Here is a 19,883-nt window from a genome sequence, read left to right as displayed (position 1 = left end):
TTTTATCTTGGGCATTAGTCCTGGGAAGAATGCTTTTTTCTTTTTCTTTTTTTTTTTTTTTTTTTTAGATTTCTTTATTTAGAGAGAGAGTGTGTGTATATGTGAAGAGGGGAGAGGCAAAAGGAGAGGGAGAGAGAGAAAATCCTCAAGCAGACTCCCCGCTGAGCTTGGAGCCCAACTCGGGGCTTGAAATCATGACCCTGAGGTCACAACCTGAGCCAAAGCCAAGAGTCAGATGCCCAACCGACTGAGCCACCCAGGCGCCCCTGGAGAAGAATGCTTTTTAATGGAATTGTTAACCCGTAGCACTTGTTCTTCTTGTGTTCAAAAATAGAAACTGATGCTCAGAAAGGTGGTGTCTGTCCCCCCCAGCTTACATCAGCTCTGAGCAGCAGAAACAGGCTCCAGAAAGACTCATGATTTTTCTCCCCAGATGCCATCTTTTATAATGCTTGTAGTTTTTCACTGAAAAATATTTGATTTAGCTCAGAACTCAAATTAAATGGAATATGGGAAACACCATTTCTTTTGCTAAGTTAAAATCAGGAGTTCTGTGTCCAAATTCACATAGGTTGTATTTCATGGGTACAGACACCAATTGAATTCTTTTTGCTTTAAAAAAAAAAAAACAATAAAAATAAGAAGTGTGACATGGAGAATGTAGAAATGGTCCCAGAGAAAGGAAACAAAAAGGTAAAAGGGCTTGGATGTGACCCTAAAGAAAGCTCCTTTAGAGGAATTGTTGGGCCAATTTAGCGTAGGAAAAGGAAGGGGGTAAGGAAAGCAGGAGGGGTGAAATCTTGGTCTTCCTTTATTTAATTAGAGTGGTGTACTTCACTGAGCCAGACACTGTGCTGAGTGCTTTGCAAGTATTATCTTAGCTGAGCTTCACCTGTTCTGTGAAGTGAGCATTGTCTTTTTTCTATTAAAGATTAGTAAAGTGAGGCTCAGAGAGGTTGAGTGATTGACTAAGTCACACAGAAAACAGGTAGCAGAGCTAAACATGAAACCCAGGGTGACTATATAGGGCATGTTCCTAACTACCATGCTAAATGTATGAAGCATAGACTTAAGTATTATAGAAGAGGACATAAATAAGTATTGGTTTTCCATTGTTCCTGATTGCAATTTCAGAGGAACGGAGCTAGGCTAGACACAAAGGATTTTCTTTTAGTTTCTTTACTTTTTATTGTGATATGTAACATTGAGGAAAGTGCATTAGGGGTGCCTGGGCTCATTTGGTTAAGTACCTGACTCTTGATCTCAGGTCAGGTCCTGATCTCGGGGTCATGAGTTCGAGCCCCATGTTGGGCTCCATACTAGGCATGGAGCCTACTTAAAAATCAATCGATCAGTTAATTACACGGAATGTCAAAGGAACACAAGCCAACTGAAAGAGCTTCCAATGGCCAAAGCTGGAACAATTTGAGCTACAACATAAAGTTGTGTTAGATTGTAAACCAGGGGCGCCTGGGTAGCGCAGTCGTTAAAGCGTCTGCCTTCGGCTCAGGGCATGATCCTGGCGTTCCGGGATCAAGTCCCACATCAGGCTCCTCTGCTGGGAGCCTGCTTCTTCCTCTCCCACTCCCCCTGCTGTGTTCCCTCTCTCGCTGGCTGTCTCTCTGTCACATAAATAAATAAAATCTTTAAAAAAAATACTAAAAAAAAAAAAGATTGTAAACCAAAGTATTAAATAAATATCCATGAGTCCATATGCGTAAGTGATAAATAAACAAACAAACGGAGGAGAAGAGACAAATCTCCTATGCGAAAGAATTCCAAATAACTTATATTAGATACTCCACCCTCTAGGAGATAGAAAATAACTCCCTACACCTTAAATGTACATGGGGACTTCCTTCCAAAGAGGACAGTATGGAAAGGAGTTTTCAAAAAAAGAGTAACTTTACAATGGGGCAAAACCAACACTACCTCAGCCAAGTCAGCATTAACAGAGATAAGTCATGTTAATAGTATGTTCCATGGCTATGATGTTATGAGAATGACACTACCTCTGTGGACTTCCTCCCCAGAACCTATAGCCCCAGTCTAATTATGAGAAAAATATCAGGCAAGTTCTAATTGAGGGGCATTCTATAACATACCTAACCAGTGCTCCTGAGAGCAGTCAAGATCAGTAAAAACAAGGGAAGTGTGAGAAATTGTCATACCTAAGAAGAGCATTATAGAAACGTGACAACTAAATGTAATATGGTATCCTGGATGGAATCCTGGAAAAGAAAAAGGACATAGGTAAAAAAAACAAACAACCAAAAAAAAAACCAAACAAACAAAAAACAAAACAAAACAAAACAAAAAAACCAAAGGAACTCTCTAGAGTATGTACCTCAATTAATAATAATGTATCAGTATGGGTTTATGATTGTGTCAAATATACGATCCCAGTGTAAGATGTTAATAACAGAGAATACTGAGGGGCGCCAGGGTGGCTCAGTCGTTAAGTGTCTGCCTTCGGCCCAGGGAGTGATCCCAGTGTGCTGGGATCGAGTCCCACGTCAGGCTCCTCCACTGGGAGCCTGCTTCTTTCTCTCCCACTCCCCCTGCTTGTGTTCCTTCTCTCGCTGGCTGCCTCTCTCTCTGTCAAATAAATAAATAAATAAATAAATAAATAAATCTTTAAAAAAAAAAAACAGGGAATACTCAATGTGGGGTCTACTGTCTTTGAAATTTCTCCATAAATCTTAAAGTATTCTAAAGTTAAAAGATTTTTTTGATTTTTATTATGTTCAGTTAGCCAGCATATAGTATATCATTAGTTTTTGATGACGTGTTTTTAAAAAATAAATATATTTGGATAATTATCAAGTGAATAGACATGTAACTACCACCCAGAGTGAAAACATTGCCAGAACCCATAATACTATTTCCCTTCTCAATTTTACTACCTTTCCCCCACTATATTAGTGAATTTTACTATACTACTTCCTGCTCTTTTTTTTTTTAATGTTTTTTTATTACATTATGTTAGTCACCATACAGTACATCCCCGGCTTCTGATGCAAGATTCGATGATTCACCAGCTGCTCATAACACCCAGTGCACCATGCAACATGTGCCCTCCTTACTACCCATCACCAGTCTATCCCATTCCCCCACCCCTCTCCCCTCTGAAGCCCCCAGTCTGTTTCTCAGAGTCCACAGTCTCCCATGCTTCACTCCCCCTTCTGACTACCTCCCTTTCTTTATCCCTTTCTTCCCCTACCGATCTTCCTAGTTCTTATGTTCCATAGATGAGAGAAATCATATGATAATTGTCTTTCTCTGCTTGACTTATTTCACTTAGCATTATCTCCTCCAGTGCCATCCACGTTGCAGCAAATATTGAGAACTCGTTCTTTCTGATAGCTGAATAATATTCTATTGTATATATGGACCACAGCTTCTTAATCCAGTCATCTGTTGAAGGGCATCTCGGTTCCTTCCACGATTTAGCTACTGTGGATAATGCTGCTATGAACATTGGGGTGCATATGGCCCTTCCCTTCACTACGTCTGTATCTTTGGGGTAAATACCAAGTATTGCAATGGCTGGGTCATAGGGTAGCTCGATTTTTAACTTTTTAAGGGACCTCCACACTGTTTTCCAGAGTGGCTGCACCAACCTACATCCCCACCAACAGTGTAGGAGGGATCCCCTTTCTCCACATCCTCTCCAGCAATTGCTGTTTCCTGCCTTGTTGATTTTTGCCATTCTAACTGGTGTAAGGTGGTATCTTAGTGTGGTTTTGATTTGAATTTCCCTGATGGCTAATGATTTTGAACATTTTTTCATGTGTCTGTTAGCTATTTGTATGTCCTCATTGGAAAAGTGTCTGTTCATATCTTCTGCCTATTTTATGATTTGTTTATTTGTTTCTCGCATATTGAGTTTGAAAAGTTCTTTGTAGATCTTGGATACCAATCTTTTATCTGTAGCATCATTTGCAAATATATTCTCCCATTCCATGGGCTGCCTCTTAGTTTTTTTGATTGTTTCCTTGGCTGTGCAGAAGCTTTTTATCTTGATGAAGTCCCATATATGTGTTCATTTTATCTTTTGTTTCTCTTGCCTTTGGAGATGTGTCATGAAAAAGGTTGCTTTGGCCAATGTCATAGAGGTTGTTGCCTATGTTGTCCTCCAGGATTTTGATGGATTCCTGTCTCACATCGAGGTCTTTCATCCATTTGGAGTTTATCTTTGTGTATGGTGTGAGAGAGTGGTCAAGTTTCATTCTTTTGCATGTAGCTGTCCAATTTTCCCAGCACCATTTATTGAAGAGACTGTCTTTTTTCCACTGGATGTTTTTTCCTGCTTTATCAAAGATTAGTTGCCCAAAGAGCCGAGGGTCCATTTCTGGGCTCTCTATTCTGTTCCATTGGTCTGTGTGTCTGTTTTTGTGCCAGTACCATGCTGTCTTTGTGATCACAGCTTTGTAGTATAGCTTGAAATCCTCCATTGTGATGCCCCCAGCTTTGTTTTTCCTTTTCAACAGTTCCTTGGCGATTCAGGGCCTTTTCCGGTTCCACACAAATTTAAGGACTATTTGTTCCAGTTCCTTGAAAAACGTCATCCTTGAAAAACGTCATCGGTATTTTGATCGGGATAGCATTGAAAGTGTCGATTGCTCTGGGTAGCATGGACATTTTAACTATGTTATTTCTTCCGATCCATGAGCATGGAATATTTTTCCATCTTTTTGTGTCTTCCTCAATGTCTTTCAAGAGTGATTTATAGTTTCTAGGATATAGGTCCTTTACGTCTCTGGTTAAGTTAATTCCAAGGTAACGTATGGTTTTTGGTGCTATTGTAAATGGAATGGATTCCCTAATTTCTCTTTCTTCAGTCTCATTGTTCGTGAATAGAAATGCAACTGTTTTCTGAGAATTGATTTTGTATCCCGCCACATTACTGAATTGCTGTATAACTTCTAGTAGTTTGGGAGTGGATTCTTTTGGGTTTTCCATATAGAGTATCATGTCATCTGCGAAGAGAGACAGTTTGACTCTTGCCTGCTCTTCTTTATAATTATACCACTATTTTGCATTTCTAAATAATATAGTACAGTTTTGGCTGGTTTTGAAATTTACACTTACACAAATGTAACCATACAGTATATATTCTTGTGTGTCTTGCTGAAGATACGTACTTTTTGTTGCATTTCATTGACTATTACTATTCATTTTCATTGCTGTGCAATGCATCACATTGTATGAATGCATCAAATTTTATTTGTAAGTTTCATTGTTGCTGGACATTGGATTATTTCTAGTGTTTTCAGTGTGGCTCATTTGAAAAGGATATTCTGATCATCAGATTTGTGAGATCTTGTAGATTTATTTTCTTTTTTAAGAATATCTGCTTATGTGAGGCAAGGAGGAAGAACCTGCAGAAAGCAGGAGCGGGATCTTGCTCAGGGACCAGGCTCTAGACCAAGAGTCCAAGAAGCTCAGTGCTACTGCTCAGGCCTTGCCAGGAGGCAGTAGTCTGCCCAAGTGCCAAGTTCCCAAGAGGATGGGAACATTCCTTCCCAGAGATGTATGGACCAGCTCCTTCTCAGTTTTATCCACCACTTTGCAATGTCTATGGACAGCAGAAACATTGATCTTAATAACAATTCTTCTTGCTTTGAAAAAAATGAGTCTCTCTTGGGCACATTCCTGCCAAGGTGGCCATATAGGAAGGAGGCAATAAGGCTTCCTTGCCTTCCCCCCAGATCCTTCTGGACCCAACACTCCACATTCCCAACTCAGGGAAGACAACTTGCTAAATTTTCCAAGCAGACGTGTCCTTTATGTGTACATGTGTGCATACACACATGTGCGCACACATGTATACACGCATGTGCACACATGTACACACACAATGAAAATTTAAGGTTGAGTCAAGGAGAGCTGTTCTTGTTCATCTGGGCACTATGACTGTATTTTCCAACAAGTGTCTTTGAACTAATGGTATTTTATTTTTTAACAGCGGCACTTCTCAGGCCAGCTTATTCAGTCTTGTTCTGCTTATTTTTGCCCCATTGTGTTCAGGTCACAACTTTTGGTCCTGATCAAGTAGAAGGCAGTCCACCCTAGTGATGACGGTCCCAGGCCGATGAGTCAGAGCAGAATCCTGCCTTGAGTAGACCTCTTGTGCATTACTTACCCCTTCTGAAGCTCAGTTTCCTCCGAGGTTAAAAAAAAAAAAACAAACAAAACTTACTTCACAAGTAGGTCAAATTAAGTCCAAATGTATGTAAAGTATTTAACAGTTTCTGACCCAAGAGGGAAAACTAATACGTCATGAAGATTATTGTTAATATTAAAAACACAGTAACTTTGGACTCCTGGGTGCCTCAGCGATTGAGCACCCAACTCTTGGTTTGGGCTCAGGTCATGATCTCGGGGTCATGAGATTGAGCCCTGTGTCAGGCTCCACGCTTGGCGCCGAGTCTGCTTCAGACTCTCTCCCTCTCCCTCTGTCCGCCCCCTACTCTCTCTCTCTAAAATAAGGTAAATAAATAAAATTTTTTTAAAAAATACGACAACTTATCTAGCAGTTCCTTTCCTTATGCCTGTGATCAGACCTATGGCTAAATCTAAGGTTTTAGAATGCACCAACAAAAATCTACCCTGACCTTTAGCATTTTACATTTCCTATGCTAATTTAAACGCTTGGTGAAGTGAAAAATGACGTCCAGTGTCAGTGAAAAGCTCTGTGTTGTTCTCACTTCTGATTATAAGACAGACGAAATTTACATCTCTTTCCATTAGGTTTATAATTGGAGATTTGCTGGATTCCGAAAATGACCTCTGTGAGCAGTCGAAAGAATGGGACTCTCATGGATCAGAAGAGCCACAGAAGGCCTTTGACCACGGGACAGAGCTGATCCCGTGGTACGTGCTGTCCATCCGAGCTGATGTGCACCAGTTCCTGCTGCAGGGGGCCACTGTCATCCACTACGACCAGGACACGCACCTGTCGGCCCGCTGCTTCCTCCAGCTCCAGCCTGACAACAGCACTTTGACCTGGGTAAAGCCCACCACTGCCTCCCCAGCCAGTGCTAAAGCAAAACTTGGTGTGCTTAGTAACACGGCTGAGCCTGGCAAATTCCCGTTACTGGGCAATGCTGGATTAAGTGGCCTGGCGGAGGGGGTCTTGGATCTGTTTTCAGCAAAGGCTGTGTACATGGGACACCCTAGCATCGATATACACACTGTGTGTGTTCAGAACAAACTGGGTAGCATGTTTCTCTCAGAGACTGGCGTGACACTGCTCTATGGGCTGCAGACCACGGACAATAGGTTATTGCACTTTGTGGCGCCCAAGCACACCGCTAAGATGCTCTTCAGTGGATTGCTAGAACTCACGAGGGCCGTGAGGAAGATGAGGAAGTTCCCTGACCAGAGACAGCAGTGGCTGCGGAAACAGTATGTCAGCCTCTATCAGGTAGGGGCGCAGCCTTCCCCCTCTGCCCACTTCCCTAATTCTCAAGATACTAATCTTGCAAAACCATGCTGGGACCACCAGGGTTCACCCTCACACTCTGGCACGTACTTCCTGAGTGGTACTGGGCACCTCTGACTCCTCTCTGTGCCTCGGTTTCTGATCTATACAATGAGAATGATAACAATACCCATTCGTAGGGTGGCTGTGGGGTCTGAGTTAATATGTGTAAAGCCAGAATGTCAGCTGCTGAGTGTAAAGAATAGTGTCTGGCTCGTAGTAGGTCCTATTACTATTTTGTATGAACACAGCGACTGGTCATTGTAGTTCTCACATTGGAAAGAAACCAGTTAGTATAAGCATTGTCACTTACTCAGTTTCCATCGAAAGCATTAGAGTGTGAATGTTTTTTTTTTATTTTTTATTTTTTTTTAAGATTTTATTTATTTATTTGACAGAGAGAGAGACAGCCAGCGAGAGAGGGAACACAAGCAGGGGGAGTGGGAGAGGAAGAAGCAGGCTTCTAGCGGAGGAGCCTGATGTGGGGCTCGATCCCAGAACTCCGGGATCACGCCCTGAGCCGAAGGCAGACGCTTAACCGCTGTGCCACCCAGGCGCCCCGTGAATGTTTTTATTAATTAAGGACTAGCTGATACATTGGAAACCTTCACTTGGGAAACTGAAATCATGCTTCATTCCCTAATATGCTGCATGACTCTCGGAGCATTAATTTACTGTGTATTGCTGCCTCACTGTAGAACTTCAAAGTTTGAAAGAAACTTTCCCAAACATGGGATAACTCGTGCGTGGAGTTCTGCCTCACCAGGTTATTATATTGGCAGCAGCCCTTATGAGGCAGTTTCTCACAGTCAGCTGCTTAAAGTGAGTGTGTGTCTCACTAACCCTAAAATTCTCAGGTACTTCAACACTCCAGCTAAGGGTGGCAGCAGGACTGGGCTGAACGAGGTGTGGGAAGAGACACAGGCATCACCAGAGTGGTGTGCTTGCAGAGAACAAAGCGCAGATTGCTGGGAAAGTGAGTCAAAAACCCCGCCACAAGGGGACGCTGTTGATGGCGTTGCCAAATGAGTTGTATCCAAGTATTCAGTTTTTCTCTGTTATGCTTTTCCAACTTTTGGGCAAAAAAAGTATCTTTTTTACTAGTGTCACCGAACAAATAGGACTATAATTTAAGTTACTCAAATGACTGATTTTGTGTACTTTTCACAGTTCTAACATGTTTCCCAAAAGCAAAGATAATTCCCCCCTCCCTGCCTTGGAGCTGTTAGTAGGGGCATATATATATATAATGCTCTTCTTTCCCCTTTCCCCACACCCATGCAATACTTAGGAGTAGAGATCATATCCTGAAGAACTAACTTATTAGTTGATTAATAAGCATATAGGCTTGTCTAACACGATGATGCTAGGACTGCACAGCACAAAGCCTGTTTCAGTTAACTCATCCGAAAACAGAGACCAAAATACGAGCTGCCTGTCCACTCTGCAGGGAGATTCCAGTGTGGTCAGCTGCTTGGAAAAAAAGGTCTTCAGGAGCTATTGTAAATATTGATCTTTAATTATAATCATTCCTCAGCCTTCCAGAATCATATTAATCCATTCAGCCTGGATATAAACCAAAGTCTCTGAGCTCAGTTACAATCATGGTCACAAACCCAACATGGTTTATTGGCTCCATTTGTTTCCTTCCCGATCTCATAGCCTAAAGTAACTGAATTAACACCTATGGCATACTTGGTTTCTCATTCACCCTGGCAACCTACAGTTTTTGCTGAAGGAGGCACCAGCTGAGACCAGGAACAGCAGAAGAGGTAAAACTGAGACCAGGAACAGCAGAAGAGGTAAAAGGCTCCGCTGGAGCAGAGACAGAGGAAGTGACCTGGAGCCGACTTAGTCCTTCCCAGTTGCAAACACAACTACACCCTCCTGCCCCCATCCCTCCACCACTGCTGGGAAACAAGGCCCTACAGTGTAAAGGCAAAACAGCTGCATATACCTCACCCATTTCCGAAAACAGGTGATGGTCTTCCTCAAAACATTGTTCTGAAAGACAAGGCAACATGTCTCAGAAACAGACCCTCAAGATTTAAAAAAATTTTTGAAATTTAAAAAAAAAGTGAAAAGGCTAGCAAATGGTTATTTTCCTATGATACAGACCAGCTCCCAAATTGTCTCAGAGAACATAGAAAGATGCTGCCAGTGTCGCACCTGGAAAACAAAAGGTCAAATAGGCCTCCTGTTAAATGCCCCTCTTGGTTATTTTATGATACTGCTTAGCATACTTAAGGCTCCTGAGAAGTCCTAAGGTACAAAAGAAATGAATTTAAATGTATCCGTACATTCAAGAAATTCATGAACAGTCTTGGGTTCTTCCAAACGTATATCAACAGCCCTGTAAGAGTATTTCTTTATCCCCAGTTTGGGAAGGGCTTATATAGAAAATAATCTTTCTGGGGCACCTGGGTGGCTCAGTCGGTTGAGTATCAACTCTTGGTTTTGGCTCAGGTCATGATCTCAGGGTCATGAGATTGAGCCCCACATCAGGCTCCACACTCAGCAAGGAACCTCAGCTGAGTTCTCAGCTCTGCTTAAGACTCTCTCTCCCTCCTCCTTTGCCGTCTGCCCCTAAAAGAAAGAAAGAAAGAAAGAAAGAAAGAAAGAAAGAAAGAAAGAAAGAAAGAAAGAAAAGAAAATAATCTGACATTGGAGTCCTCTTGTGTGATGAATGTATATGAATTTGCTCCTTTTTTTTTTTTTAATTTTTATTTATTTGAGAGAGAGCACAAGTGGGGAGGTGGGCAGATGGAGAGGGAGAGACCGACTCCCGGCTGAGCAGGGAACCCAATGTGGGGCTCGATCCCAGGACCCTGAGAATATGACCTGAGCTGAAGGCAGATGCTCAACCAACTGAGCCACCCAGGTGCCATGTGAAGTTGCTTTCAAATACATGGATTTTAACTAGCAAATGTATTTGATCAAATGGAAACAGTAACAGGAGATAAAGCAAAAGACAAGAAGAAACAGTAACATTTGTAATAAAGTCTAAGGATACAGGAAAATAAAAGAAAGTAAACCCCAGAGATTTGATGTGGGGTGTGGGACAAAGACTGGTATCATAAGCTTTGGCTTGAAGTTCCATGGCAGAGCTGAGAACCCATAATCTTGGGTATTTGCAAAGATCTCTGGGAATCTGAAAAGGTTCAAAAACAGGGTTCTCAGGTGAACTTTAGTTGTAAGCAACTGAAATAGATTCTGGCTATCTTCAAGGGGGAAAAAGGATTTATTCAAAGGATTAGATTAAACAGTCTCCAAAATATCATATGCAAAGACAACGCCAAGAGGTAAAAGTGCGTGAATACTTTTTAAGGAATCAGTTTCCTGATCCTAATGTCCACATGAACTTCTTTTATTTTCCTGTATTCCTAGGCTTCATTACAAATGTCACTATTTCTTGTCTTTTGGCTCCCTGCTTCTCGCTCTGCCTGCCGCTCCCCCTGCTTACACTCTCTCTCTCTCTGACAAATAAATAAAATCTTTTTTTTAAAAATGAAAGTAACTTTTCTTAAACTGAGACTGTAGTTTCACTCACAATAGACCTTCTCCCAAATTAAAAAGAGAAGGTACATCCTTCACCCATCCCAACCAAGTTTATTGTTTTGTACAAAATGAAAGAGTCAAACTACATTTCAGTTCCCAGAAAATCTCCTTTAAAGATTAAACAAAGGCATATGCTTTTCTAGGCCTGAAATATTTCTATTAAGAGTAAAGCTTGACCCATGTTAGGATGTTCTGAATTTAGAAATACCAAAGCAATAGAGACTGATTCTTTTATATATACATAGTATGGGTCTAATAAATTTTTTTATTGAAGATTTTCTTTTTTTAAAGCAGTTATAGGTTCACAATAAAATTGAGAGGAATGTACAGAGGTTTCCCATAAACCTCCCGCCCCCCATGCATGAATAGTGACCCCCACTGTCAACATCACTCAGCAGAATGGTACATTTTTTACGAGGGATGAATCTACATTGATGTATCACAATCACCCAAAATCCATAGTTTACCTTAGGATTCTTTCTTGGTGCTGTATATTTCTAGGTTTGTACAAATATATAACATATATTGGTCATTATAATGTCACATGGAATATTTTAACTACCATAAAAATTCTCTGTGCCCTGCCTATTCATCTCTTCCTCCCACCCTATCTCGCCCTACCCACCCCCACCCCCGCCCCTGCAACCACTGATCTTTTTACTGTCTCCATAGTTCTGCCTTTTTCCGAATGTCATATAGTTGGAATCATACAATATGTAGCCTTTTCAGACTGGCTTCTTTCACTTACTATTATGCATTTAAGATTCCTCCATGTCTTCTCATGACTTGATAACTCATTTCTTTTTATTGCTGAGTAATACTCCATTGTGCGAATGTACCATAGTTTATCCATTTACCTACTGAAGGACATTTTGGTGCTTCCAAGTTTCGGTATTATGAATAAAGCTGCTGTAAATATTCATGTTCAGGTTTTTGTGTGGACTTAAGTTTTCAACTCTTTTGGATAACTACCAAGGAGCATGACTGCTGGATCGTATGGTAAAAGAACGCTTAAGAAGCTGCCTCACTGCCTTCCAACGTGGTGGTGCCATTTTGCTTTCCTACTAGAATGAATCCTTATTCCTGTTACCCCACATCCCCACCAGCATGTGGTGTTGTCAGTGTTCTGGATTTTTGCCATTCTAATAGGTGTTGTAGTGGTATCTTATTTTAATTTGCAGTTCCCTGATGCTATATGATGTGGAACATCTTTTCATATGCTTAATTCCCATCTGTATCTGTTCTTTGGTGAAGTGTCTGTTGAGGTCTTTGGACTATTTTCTTAATTGGGTTGTTAGTTTTCTTGTTGAGTTTTAAGTTTTCATTGTGTATTTTGGATAACCGTTCTTTATCAGATGTTTCTTTTGCAAACATTTTCTCCCAGTTTGTGGCTTGTCTTCTAATTTTCTTGACAATGTTTTTCCCAGAGCAGAAGTTTTAATGTTTAATGATGGGATCTATTAAATTTTTAAAGTGTTAGTTAAAACCCATAGAAAAAATTTTTACAAAACTTCTTTCAGTGTATGATATTCAATAAGGTAGTCAAAATTTATTTATGAAATTGTGGCATGAAATGTTGATTCCACTTTGAAGTCAATTGTAGTGACTTGTTTACAGGGAACAGGCCTGCATCAGGAAGGAATGATCTCCAACCATTTTCATTCTCAGTAGCACTGTACTCACGATTCATTTTCCAGGGAGGGAGATTCTAATTGGCTTATTTGGATCTTACACCAACCTTTGGTCAAGGGAGGATGTTTCACCTTGATTGAAAGACTCAGGACTATATCCAGGGGCGCCTGGGTGGCTCGGTTGGTTAAGTGTCTGCCTTCCACTCAGGTCATGATCTCAGGGTCCTGGGATCGAACTCCACATCCGGCTCCCTGCTCAGTGGGGAGTCTGCTTCTCCCTCTCCCTCTGCCCCTCCCTGCCCAGCTCATGAGCACACTCTCTCTCTCTCTCAAATAAATAAGTAAAATTAAAAAAAAAAAAAAAAAAAAGACTGTATCCGGTGGAAAACATATAGTAAAATTGGGGTATAGTTAGAGAAAAGAGAAATGATTAATGGATAGGCATAAATCCCAGATATCCATCAGAGATCACCAAAAGATTTCCCACATCAAGCATCCAAGTCCCTCAGCATCCTGGGATCCATAACAGGATGCAGGAAGTGGGAGGTCACAACTCAAGTCATAAAATGAGATAGCTATTGAATGTTAGGGTGAAGGAGCAAGTACACACACAAAGACCCTTTGTTATTCACAGAACATCTACAACAAAGCAAAACCTACTTACAAGTGCCTCTTTGGAGTTGCAAAGGAAGGCTGTCCTTAAAAACTTGCAGAAAGTAAAGACAGTAAATAATGGAAATTAATTTTAAAAGGTCCATTTTATACAACCTGTGAAATATCATCCATATTGGCTTTAATTCATATGTGACTTTTTGTAGTTTTATTAACTGGCCTCCCTGATTTAGAGGGAGAATTGTTGGTGGTTGTTGAATGAGTCAGTCTTTGCTGCTCCCCAGCACACGAGGCTCCGAGGTACCTGGTGGGAAGCAGCTGTCATGAAGAACGCCTGCCCCTTAAGGATCTTCTCGCTGCTCACAGCATCATAATATGCATGGTGTTCTGAGGGCCCTGGGCTCTCTATCCTTGGGTATCAGTCACGCAAGAGGACAGCAGCCCAACTATTTTCTTTCTTTATTTTACTGAGCATAGTTGTTGACACATAATGTTATGTTAGTTTCAGGTGTGCACCAACTATTTAATAACATGTTTTCTCCATGGTTATCTCCCCAGAGCCCTCTGAAGTAAATTTCACATATGCCACATACTCTGTATTTCAAGTCAGACTGTCCCAAGCATCAAACTAGGTAAACAAACAAACAAACAATAACAATAAAAAAAACCCAAAAACCTAGGATGATGCAATACGAATAGAGCTTGATCTTACTTAAGTAGATTCACACACACGTACACACCCTCTGTCCTCTAAAGCCCTAATTTGCAAAGTGCATCTTCCTGAATATTCCTGCAGTGGTAGTTCTGGAATGTAACCTCTGAACCTGGGAAGGGAAGTTTGTTTTCATCCCACTTGCCCGTGGCCCTGTAAAGCACATCCCTGGAACTCAGCAGGGATGTGACCAGGACAAGAGAGGACATGATGAGACTCCCAACAGTCTCATCACCGACTGGACACAGAGCCACTTGGGTGGCCAGATCTCTAGTCCTCTGTAACTGCCTGAGCTCCTGCACCTCTGGGAATTTACTAGAAGCCATTCATCTATTGACTTCCCCATTGCTTGCTATTCCCGCGTGCATTCAGAATGCGGTTCTCTTACAGGAGGATGGACGGTACGAAGGCCCAACTTTGGCTCACGCCGTGGAGCTGTTTGGTGGCCGGCGATGGAGTACACGCAACCCCAGCCCTGGGACATCCGCGAAGAGTACTGAGAAGCCCAGTGTGCAGAGAAACAACACGTTGGGCATAAGCACCACCAAGAAAAAGAAGAAAATCCTTATAAGGGTAGAGTGTGATTTATGACGCCTCAGACCCAATCATCCAGGATGGTTGTATAGTCTGCATCACCAGAAACTACCTTAGAGCATTTGGGGCTGGGGACAAGGTGAAACAAATGAAATGCAGGCACTTACCAGGCACCTTCTGGTGCCAAGACCAGTGTTAGGAATTGTGTCAACACCCAAAAAAGTCAGGGGCCACAAACAGTGAGGACTCAGTAGGAGTCACGGTGAAGCCACCTACAGAGTGCTGTGGGAGCAGATATAAGGCAGATCCAGGGCTAGGACTCAGGTAGGAGAGGCTTCACAGAGAAGCTGACAGATGGGTCCTGAAGGCTGTATAGGATTTATCAGACAGACAACGCGGGGGGAGGGGGGAGGCATTTCTGGCAGGGGAGGCATTTCTGGCAGCGGAGGTGGGAGGGAGGCACGTGGGAGGGAGGCACGAAAGACTTGGCTTGCTCAGGGAAGCATGTGCAGTTCTGGGTCCATGCTCCACGCTGGAGCATAGGCTCTGTGGTGGCAAGCAAAGGCTAAAAAGACCAGGGGCCCGGTTATGAAGGTCTTAGAGGGTAAAAATGCCCAATGTAGGACACAACTTAAAATATAGTATCAAGAGAAGCAACCTAAATGTCCGTCCATGAATGAAAGATCCAGAAAAGGTGATGTATATGTATAATGGAATAGCGTTCCGCCTTTAAAAAAGTAGGAAATCCTGGGACTCGACAATGTGGGTGAACCTTGAGGACATTACCCTAAGTGCGATAAGCCAGTCACAAAAGGACAGATGCGGCAAGATTCCACTTACGTGAGGTACCTAGAGTGGTCAAGCTCTTGGAAACAGGATGGTGGATGCCAGGGGCTGCGGGAAGGGGCAAAGGGGAACCCGTTTTTCATTGCCTCCAGAGTTTCAGTTTTGTAAGAGGAAAGAGTTCTTGAGGTCTAGTGCACAACAAGGCACATAGAGTTAGCACTAGTCTACTGTACACTTAAAATGGCTAAAGTGGTAGACTTTATGGTCTTTCCCATGGCAGAAAATATTTGGTTAGTTACCACTATATATGCTATATTACGTTATATAGAGATTATCATTGTAACACAATAATGTATTTTCTCCATGGTTATCTAGAAAAAGTCCCACACTTTGCATATGGGAGGCTGTTGATGCCTAAGCCGAGCTTTGTCTGCTTCATAATTTGGTCTCTACACAGATGCCAGGGGTCATGTGTCTGCTCTTGTCAGCTCCCTTCCCCCTGGGGAGTGCCGCTGTATCTGGAGAAACAAGTGGGATAGTGTAACGTGAGACTCCTGGGTCAGCCTTCACCGGGGTCTATACTTGGGGTGGGGGCGTGTGGAAGGTGGGGCAGTCAGAAAATAGGGGCCTGCCTCCCAGGGGGAGAGAAACCCAGAACGAGGGATGTTGGCACGTGTGTGTTCCCAGGGTGAGAGTGGAGAGGCGGCCGACGACGAGATGGCCACGCGGAAGGCCAAAATGCACAGGGAGAGTCGCAGCCGGAGTGGTTCCGACCCTCAAGACATGAATGAGCAAGAAGAATCTGGTAAAGCCCCATACCGACTTATTTTTTTTTAATAGAAGTAAATAGGCATTTGGTTATCAATTGTGATTTAAATACTGTGGACATTCTTAAAACTCTTTGTCTTATTAGATATACTTATCTTTGTATTTAACTAGATAGTGGAACCCAAGAGGTACTTCTGCAAGCTCAGTGTGCTTGGAAGAAGATTCTCATTAATTAACTTGGCCTCATGCACAGAGGATATGAGATATACAAAATACAATGTGGTGGATTAGACCAGACCAGTGATTCTCAGCCACGGCTGAGATTATTTTTAAAAAATACCTGGATGCCCTGGTGGCACCCCAGCCCCAGCTGAGTCCAATACTCTCTGGCTGGGCCCCGAACATCTCTATATTTTTAAGTTCCCCAAATGATTCTGATGTGCAGCCAAGGTTGAGAACCCACCACATGAGTCCACTCATCAGAATATTTTGATGCTTCTTATATAGAAGTTGCATAGATTTGCTCAGACCTTCAGAAACAGCTTTGGTTTTTCTTTGATTTCGAGGGAAAGAATAACCTGGCCTCGTTGTCTGGTGTCTGTGTTTTCTCTCACAGAGGCGAATGCCATCATGAGCCCTCCTAACACTCTGCCTTCCAGAAGAGCCCACTCTTTGACCACGGCTGGGTCCCCTAACTTGTCTGCTGGGACATCATCTCCCATCAGGCCAGTGTCCTCCCCTGTGCTGTCTTCTTCAAACAAGAGCCCGTCCAGGTGGGGCCTTAACATGATAAAACAGAAGGACCCTTCACATCATTCAAGTTGTGTAGGAGGGCATCATCTTCCGGTGCTCTATGGAAAGACTGTCTCTAATTTTGACTTAACAATTACATTGAAAACTGAAAAAACCCAAATTTTCAAATACTTCTAATTTTCCTGATTTTACACTCCTATCTTCTCACATTACTATAATTGCTCCTAATTATTTGACAGACCAATCCTTCAAAGGTCAGTAATGCTAACAAAACCCAAGCTATGATTTTCTGAAGCTGCCTTGTCAAATATAGTAGCCGCTGGCCACAGCAGGGGGAAAGAGATGGCTCTTTAAATTCGATTTTAAATCTATTAACATTAAATGAAATTTAAAATTCAGTTCTTCAGTCACACTATGCACATTAAAAGTGTTTCAAGCTACAAGTGGCTGGTGACTAGTATACTGCACAGTGCAGATAGAGAACGCTTTTATCATTGCAAAAAATTCTGTTGGATAGCACTGCTTTAACTGAGGAGCCAAGTAAGTTTTAATGTAAGCTGCTTTACCCTTTGCTGTTAGGTAAAATATATTTAATACTCTTCTCATATATAAGACATGATAGACATGTCTAGAGAAATGAATGTATTAGAGCAAGTTGGGTATATTAAGGTATAATTCTAAAGCTGGTATTGTAGTAAATTATATTTATAAGGTCCATGCAAAGTACAGTTTTGAAACAACATCTACCCTCTCAGATGAAATAATATTAAGAAAGCATAACAAAGGAATTAGAATGCCATACCATCTCCTTCGACCCCCCAAAAAGTTTAAGAAATGCAGAGGTTCCAGACAGAACCGAGATAAAACAGGCACTCTTTATTGAACAGAGGAGTGATAGGAGGAAATGGGTCTGTGCAGACCCTGGCTTTGGAAACGTTAATTACACACTCACACGTGCGCACATACACACACACACACACACACACACACACATAATTTCTCTCTCTCTCTCAAGAAGTTTGCTACTGATAAGAATCCTATTGTAAATCATCTTTTAAAAGGAAGCATTCTTTTACAGTGTGAATAATGAACTTATTTTATGCTCTATACATTCAGATTTCTACACTTGGTGAAACTGGGTCAAAGGTACATGGGAACTCTCTGTACCACTCTTACAACTTTTCTGCAAGTTTAGGTTTGTAACAAAATGAAAAGCTACAAAGAATCAGAACTCTTTATATTTCAGCCTCTACAGACAGTATCCTGGCTAAATAAAATAGCCAGATAAATTGGATGAAGTGACTTTACCTTTATTTCGATCACTCACAAACAAATGGGAAGGACCGAGTAAGGGAGGAAAATCTTTTCAAAGAGGTAGACCTAACATGCCAGATGCAAGATCATCGGCTCCTCCCACAGGAGGACAGGGGTCAGTGCCCACCAAGGAAGCTAAATCCAAAAGATAAGACAAGGCAAGGGAAGAAAAATTAGCCCAAATGCTGTTCAAGGAGAAAGCAAGGCTGAGGCCTAGAAGGGGAGAAAGTGGACAAAGTTTCCTAAAGTGTAAGGGTGAAGGGTTCCTGCAGACAGAGACTAACCCTGAACGAGAAGGGAAGAAGGGAACGTACTTGCTTAAATGCAAAGATAAGCTAATTTATCGGACCTTTTTCCTCTTCCTGAACCTCCCTGCTCTATTTCCAACACCATTTGGGGGATCATCAGCCCATGCCTACAAACAGCTACAAATCCATCCTGTGTAATACTCTTCCATGTACAGAGGTGACTTTCAGATGTCAACACAAAATAATTTTCCATGAATAAACACTATTAGCAAGATTCAGGGTACACTAGCTATTCATTTCAATATTCTCTATACTTTCGTACATATTTGAAATATTTCAAAAGTAAAAACAAAGCACAAAAAAACAAAAATTTTTAAAAAAGAAAGATCCTGTTTATTGATTTGACTAAAAACCAATCAAAACATTTTTTATACTATCCTGTCAGGGAACCAGTATAGAAAATAAAAGTGTGGGGGCGCCTGGGTGGCACAGCGGTTAAGCGTCTGCCTTCGGCTCAGGGCGTGATCCCGGCGTTATGGGATCGAGCCCCACATCAGGCTCCTCTGTTATGAGCCTGCTTCTTCCTCTCCCACTCCCCCTGCTTGTGTTCCCTCTCTCGCTGGCTGTCTCTATCTCTGTCGAATAAATAAATAAAATCTTTAAAAAAATAAAATAAAATAAAAGTGTTGTGAAACAGCTAGACTAAGCTTTTGACCAAGTGGACTGATACTTTTATATTGAATATACAGCCTTGGCAGGTGCAGATATATTCTAGACAGAATTGGCTTCTTTCCATTCTTAATATTTTTGTGACTCACATTTTCCGTTAGTATTAAAAGTCCTTCCTTGTTTTCATCTAATAACTGGTTAAGAAAGGAAAAAGAAGACACTGATACATTCAGGACTTTCTTCTTAAACATGTTTCTGTCATTTAGAATATGGGAAAGAACGTGCAAATTTTTCCATAGGTTATGCTTTTGAAAAAGCATGGGCACTTTTGAAAAAAATGACTTTTCTTTAGAAACATTGAATTCAAGTTGTTTCCTCCCATTGACCTATGATTTCAAAGAACTGTTTTGATTCGTAGAAGGATATTAACCTTAGCCTTGTGGCGTTATTATGGAGGCTGTAAACATGAAGTGGTTTCAGTGTATCATATGTCTTCTTTACTCTGACACAATGTAGATTAATTTTGAGAGAATGAAAGGAGAGTCCGGAAAAGAGCCTCAGTCTTAAATAACTTGCAGTCCATCTTTTCTGCTCCTGTTGCTCCTCAGAGGGCATCTGTTGGGGCAGAAGGACACACTAGCCCGGATGTGCCTGTTAACGCCCTGTCTTTGTTGCAGTCCTTGGAGCAGCAGCAGCTGGCACGGGAGGATCAAAGGAGGAATGAAGGGTTTTCAGAGCTTCATGGTTTCAGACAGTAACATGAGTTTTGTTGAATTTGTTGAGCTGTTCAAATCATTCAGGTACAGCAT

The 19,883-nt window shown here is 41.7% G+C and overlaps 1 protein-coding gene across 7 annotated transcripts in view; it reads left to right on the top strand.

Annotated features, from left to right (window-relative positions):
- Nucleotides 1-19,883, top strand: part of PLCE1 (phospholipase C epsilon 1) — a 303,155-nt gene that overhangs the window by 225,666 nt on the left and 57,606 nt on the right. For 4 of the 7 annotated variants that reach the window (XM_045810048.2, XM_087862891.1, XM_087862889.1 and 1 more), the window contains exons 8-12: nucleotides 6,757-7,432; nucleotides 14,393-14,575; nucleotides 16,010-16,127; nucleotides 16,707-16,863; nucleotides 19,752-19,874. In XM_045810048.2, the coding sequence (XP_045666004.2) occupies nucleotides 6,757-7,432; nucleotides 14,393-14,575; nucleotides 16,010-16,127; nucleotides 16,707-16,863; nucleotides 19,752-19,874 (1,257 nt within the window). The remainder of the gene's footprint in view (nucleotides 1-6,756; nucleotides 7,433-14,392; nucleotides 14,576-16,009; nucleotides 16,128-16,706; nucleotides 16,864-19,751; nucleotides 19,875-19,883) is intronic. The other 3 variants (XM_087862890.1, XM_045810050.2, XM_087862892.1) reach the window with 2 other exon arrangements.

This window comes from Ursus americanus, chromosome 6 (assembly GCF_024610735.1).
Source record: "Ursus americanus isolate L20-20 chromosome 6, mUrsAme1.1.p, whole genome shotgun sequence".
NCBI lineage: Eukaryota > Metazoa > Chordata > Mammalia > Carnivora > Ursidae > Ursus > Ursus americanus.
This window is presented reverse-complemented; position numbering and strand designations above follow the sequence as displayed.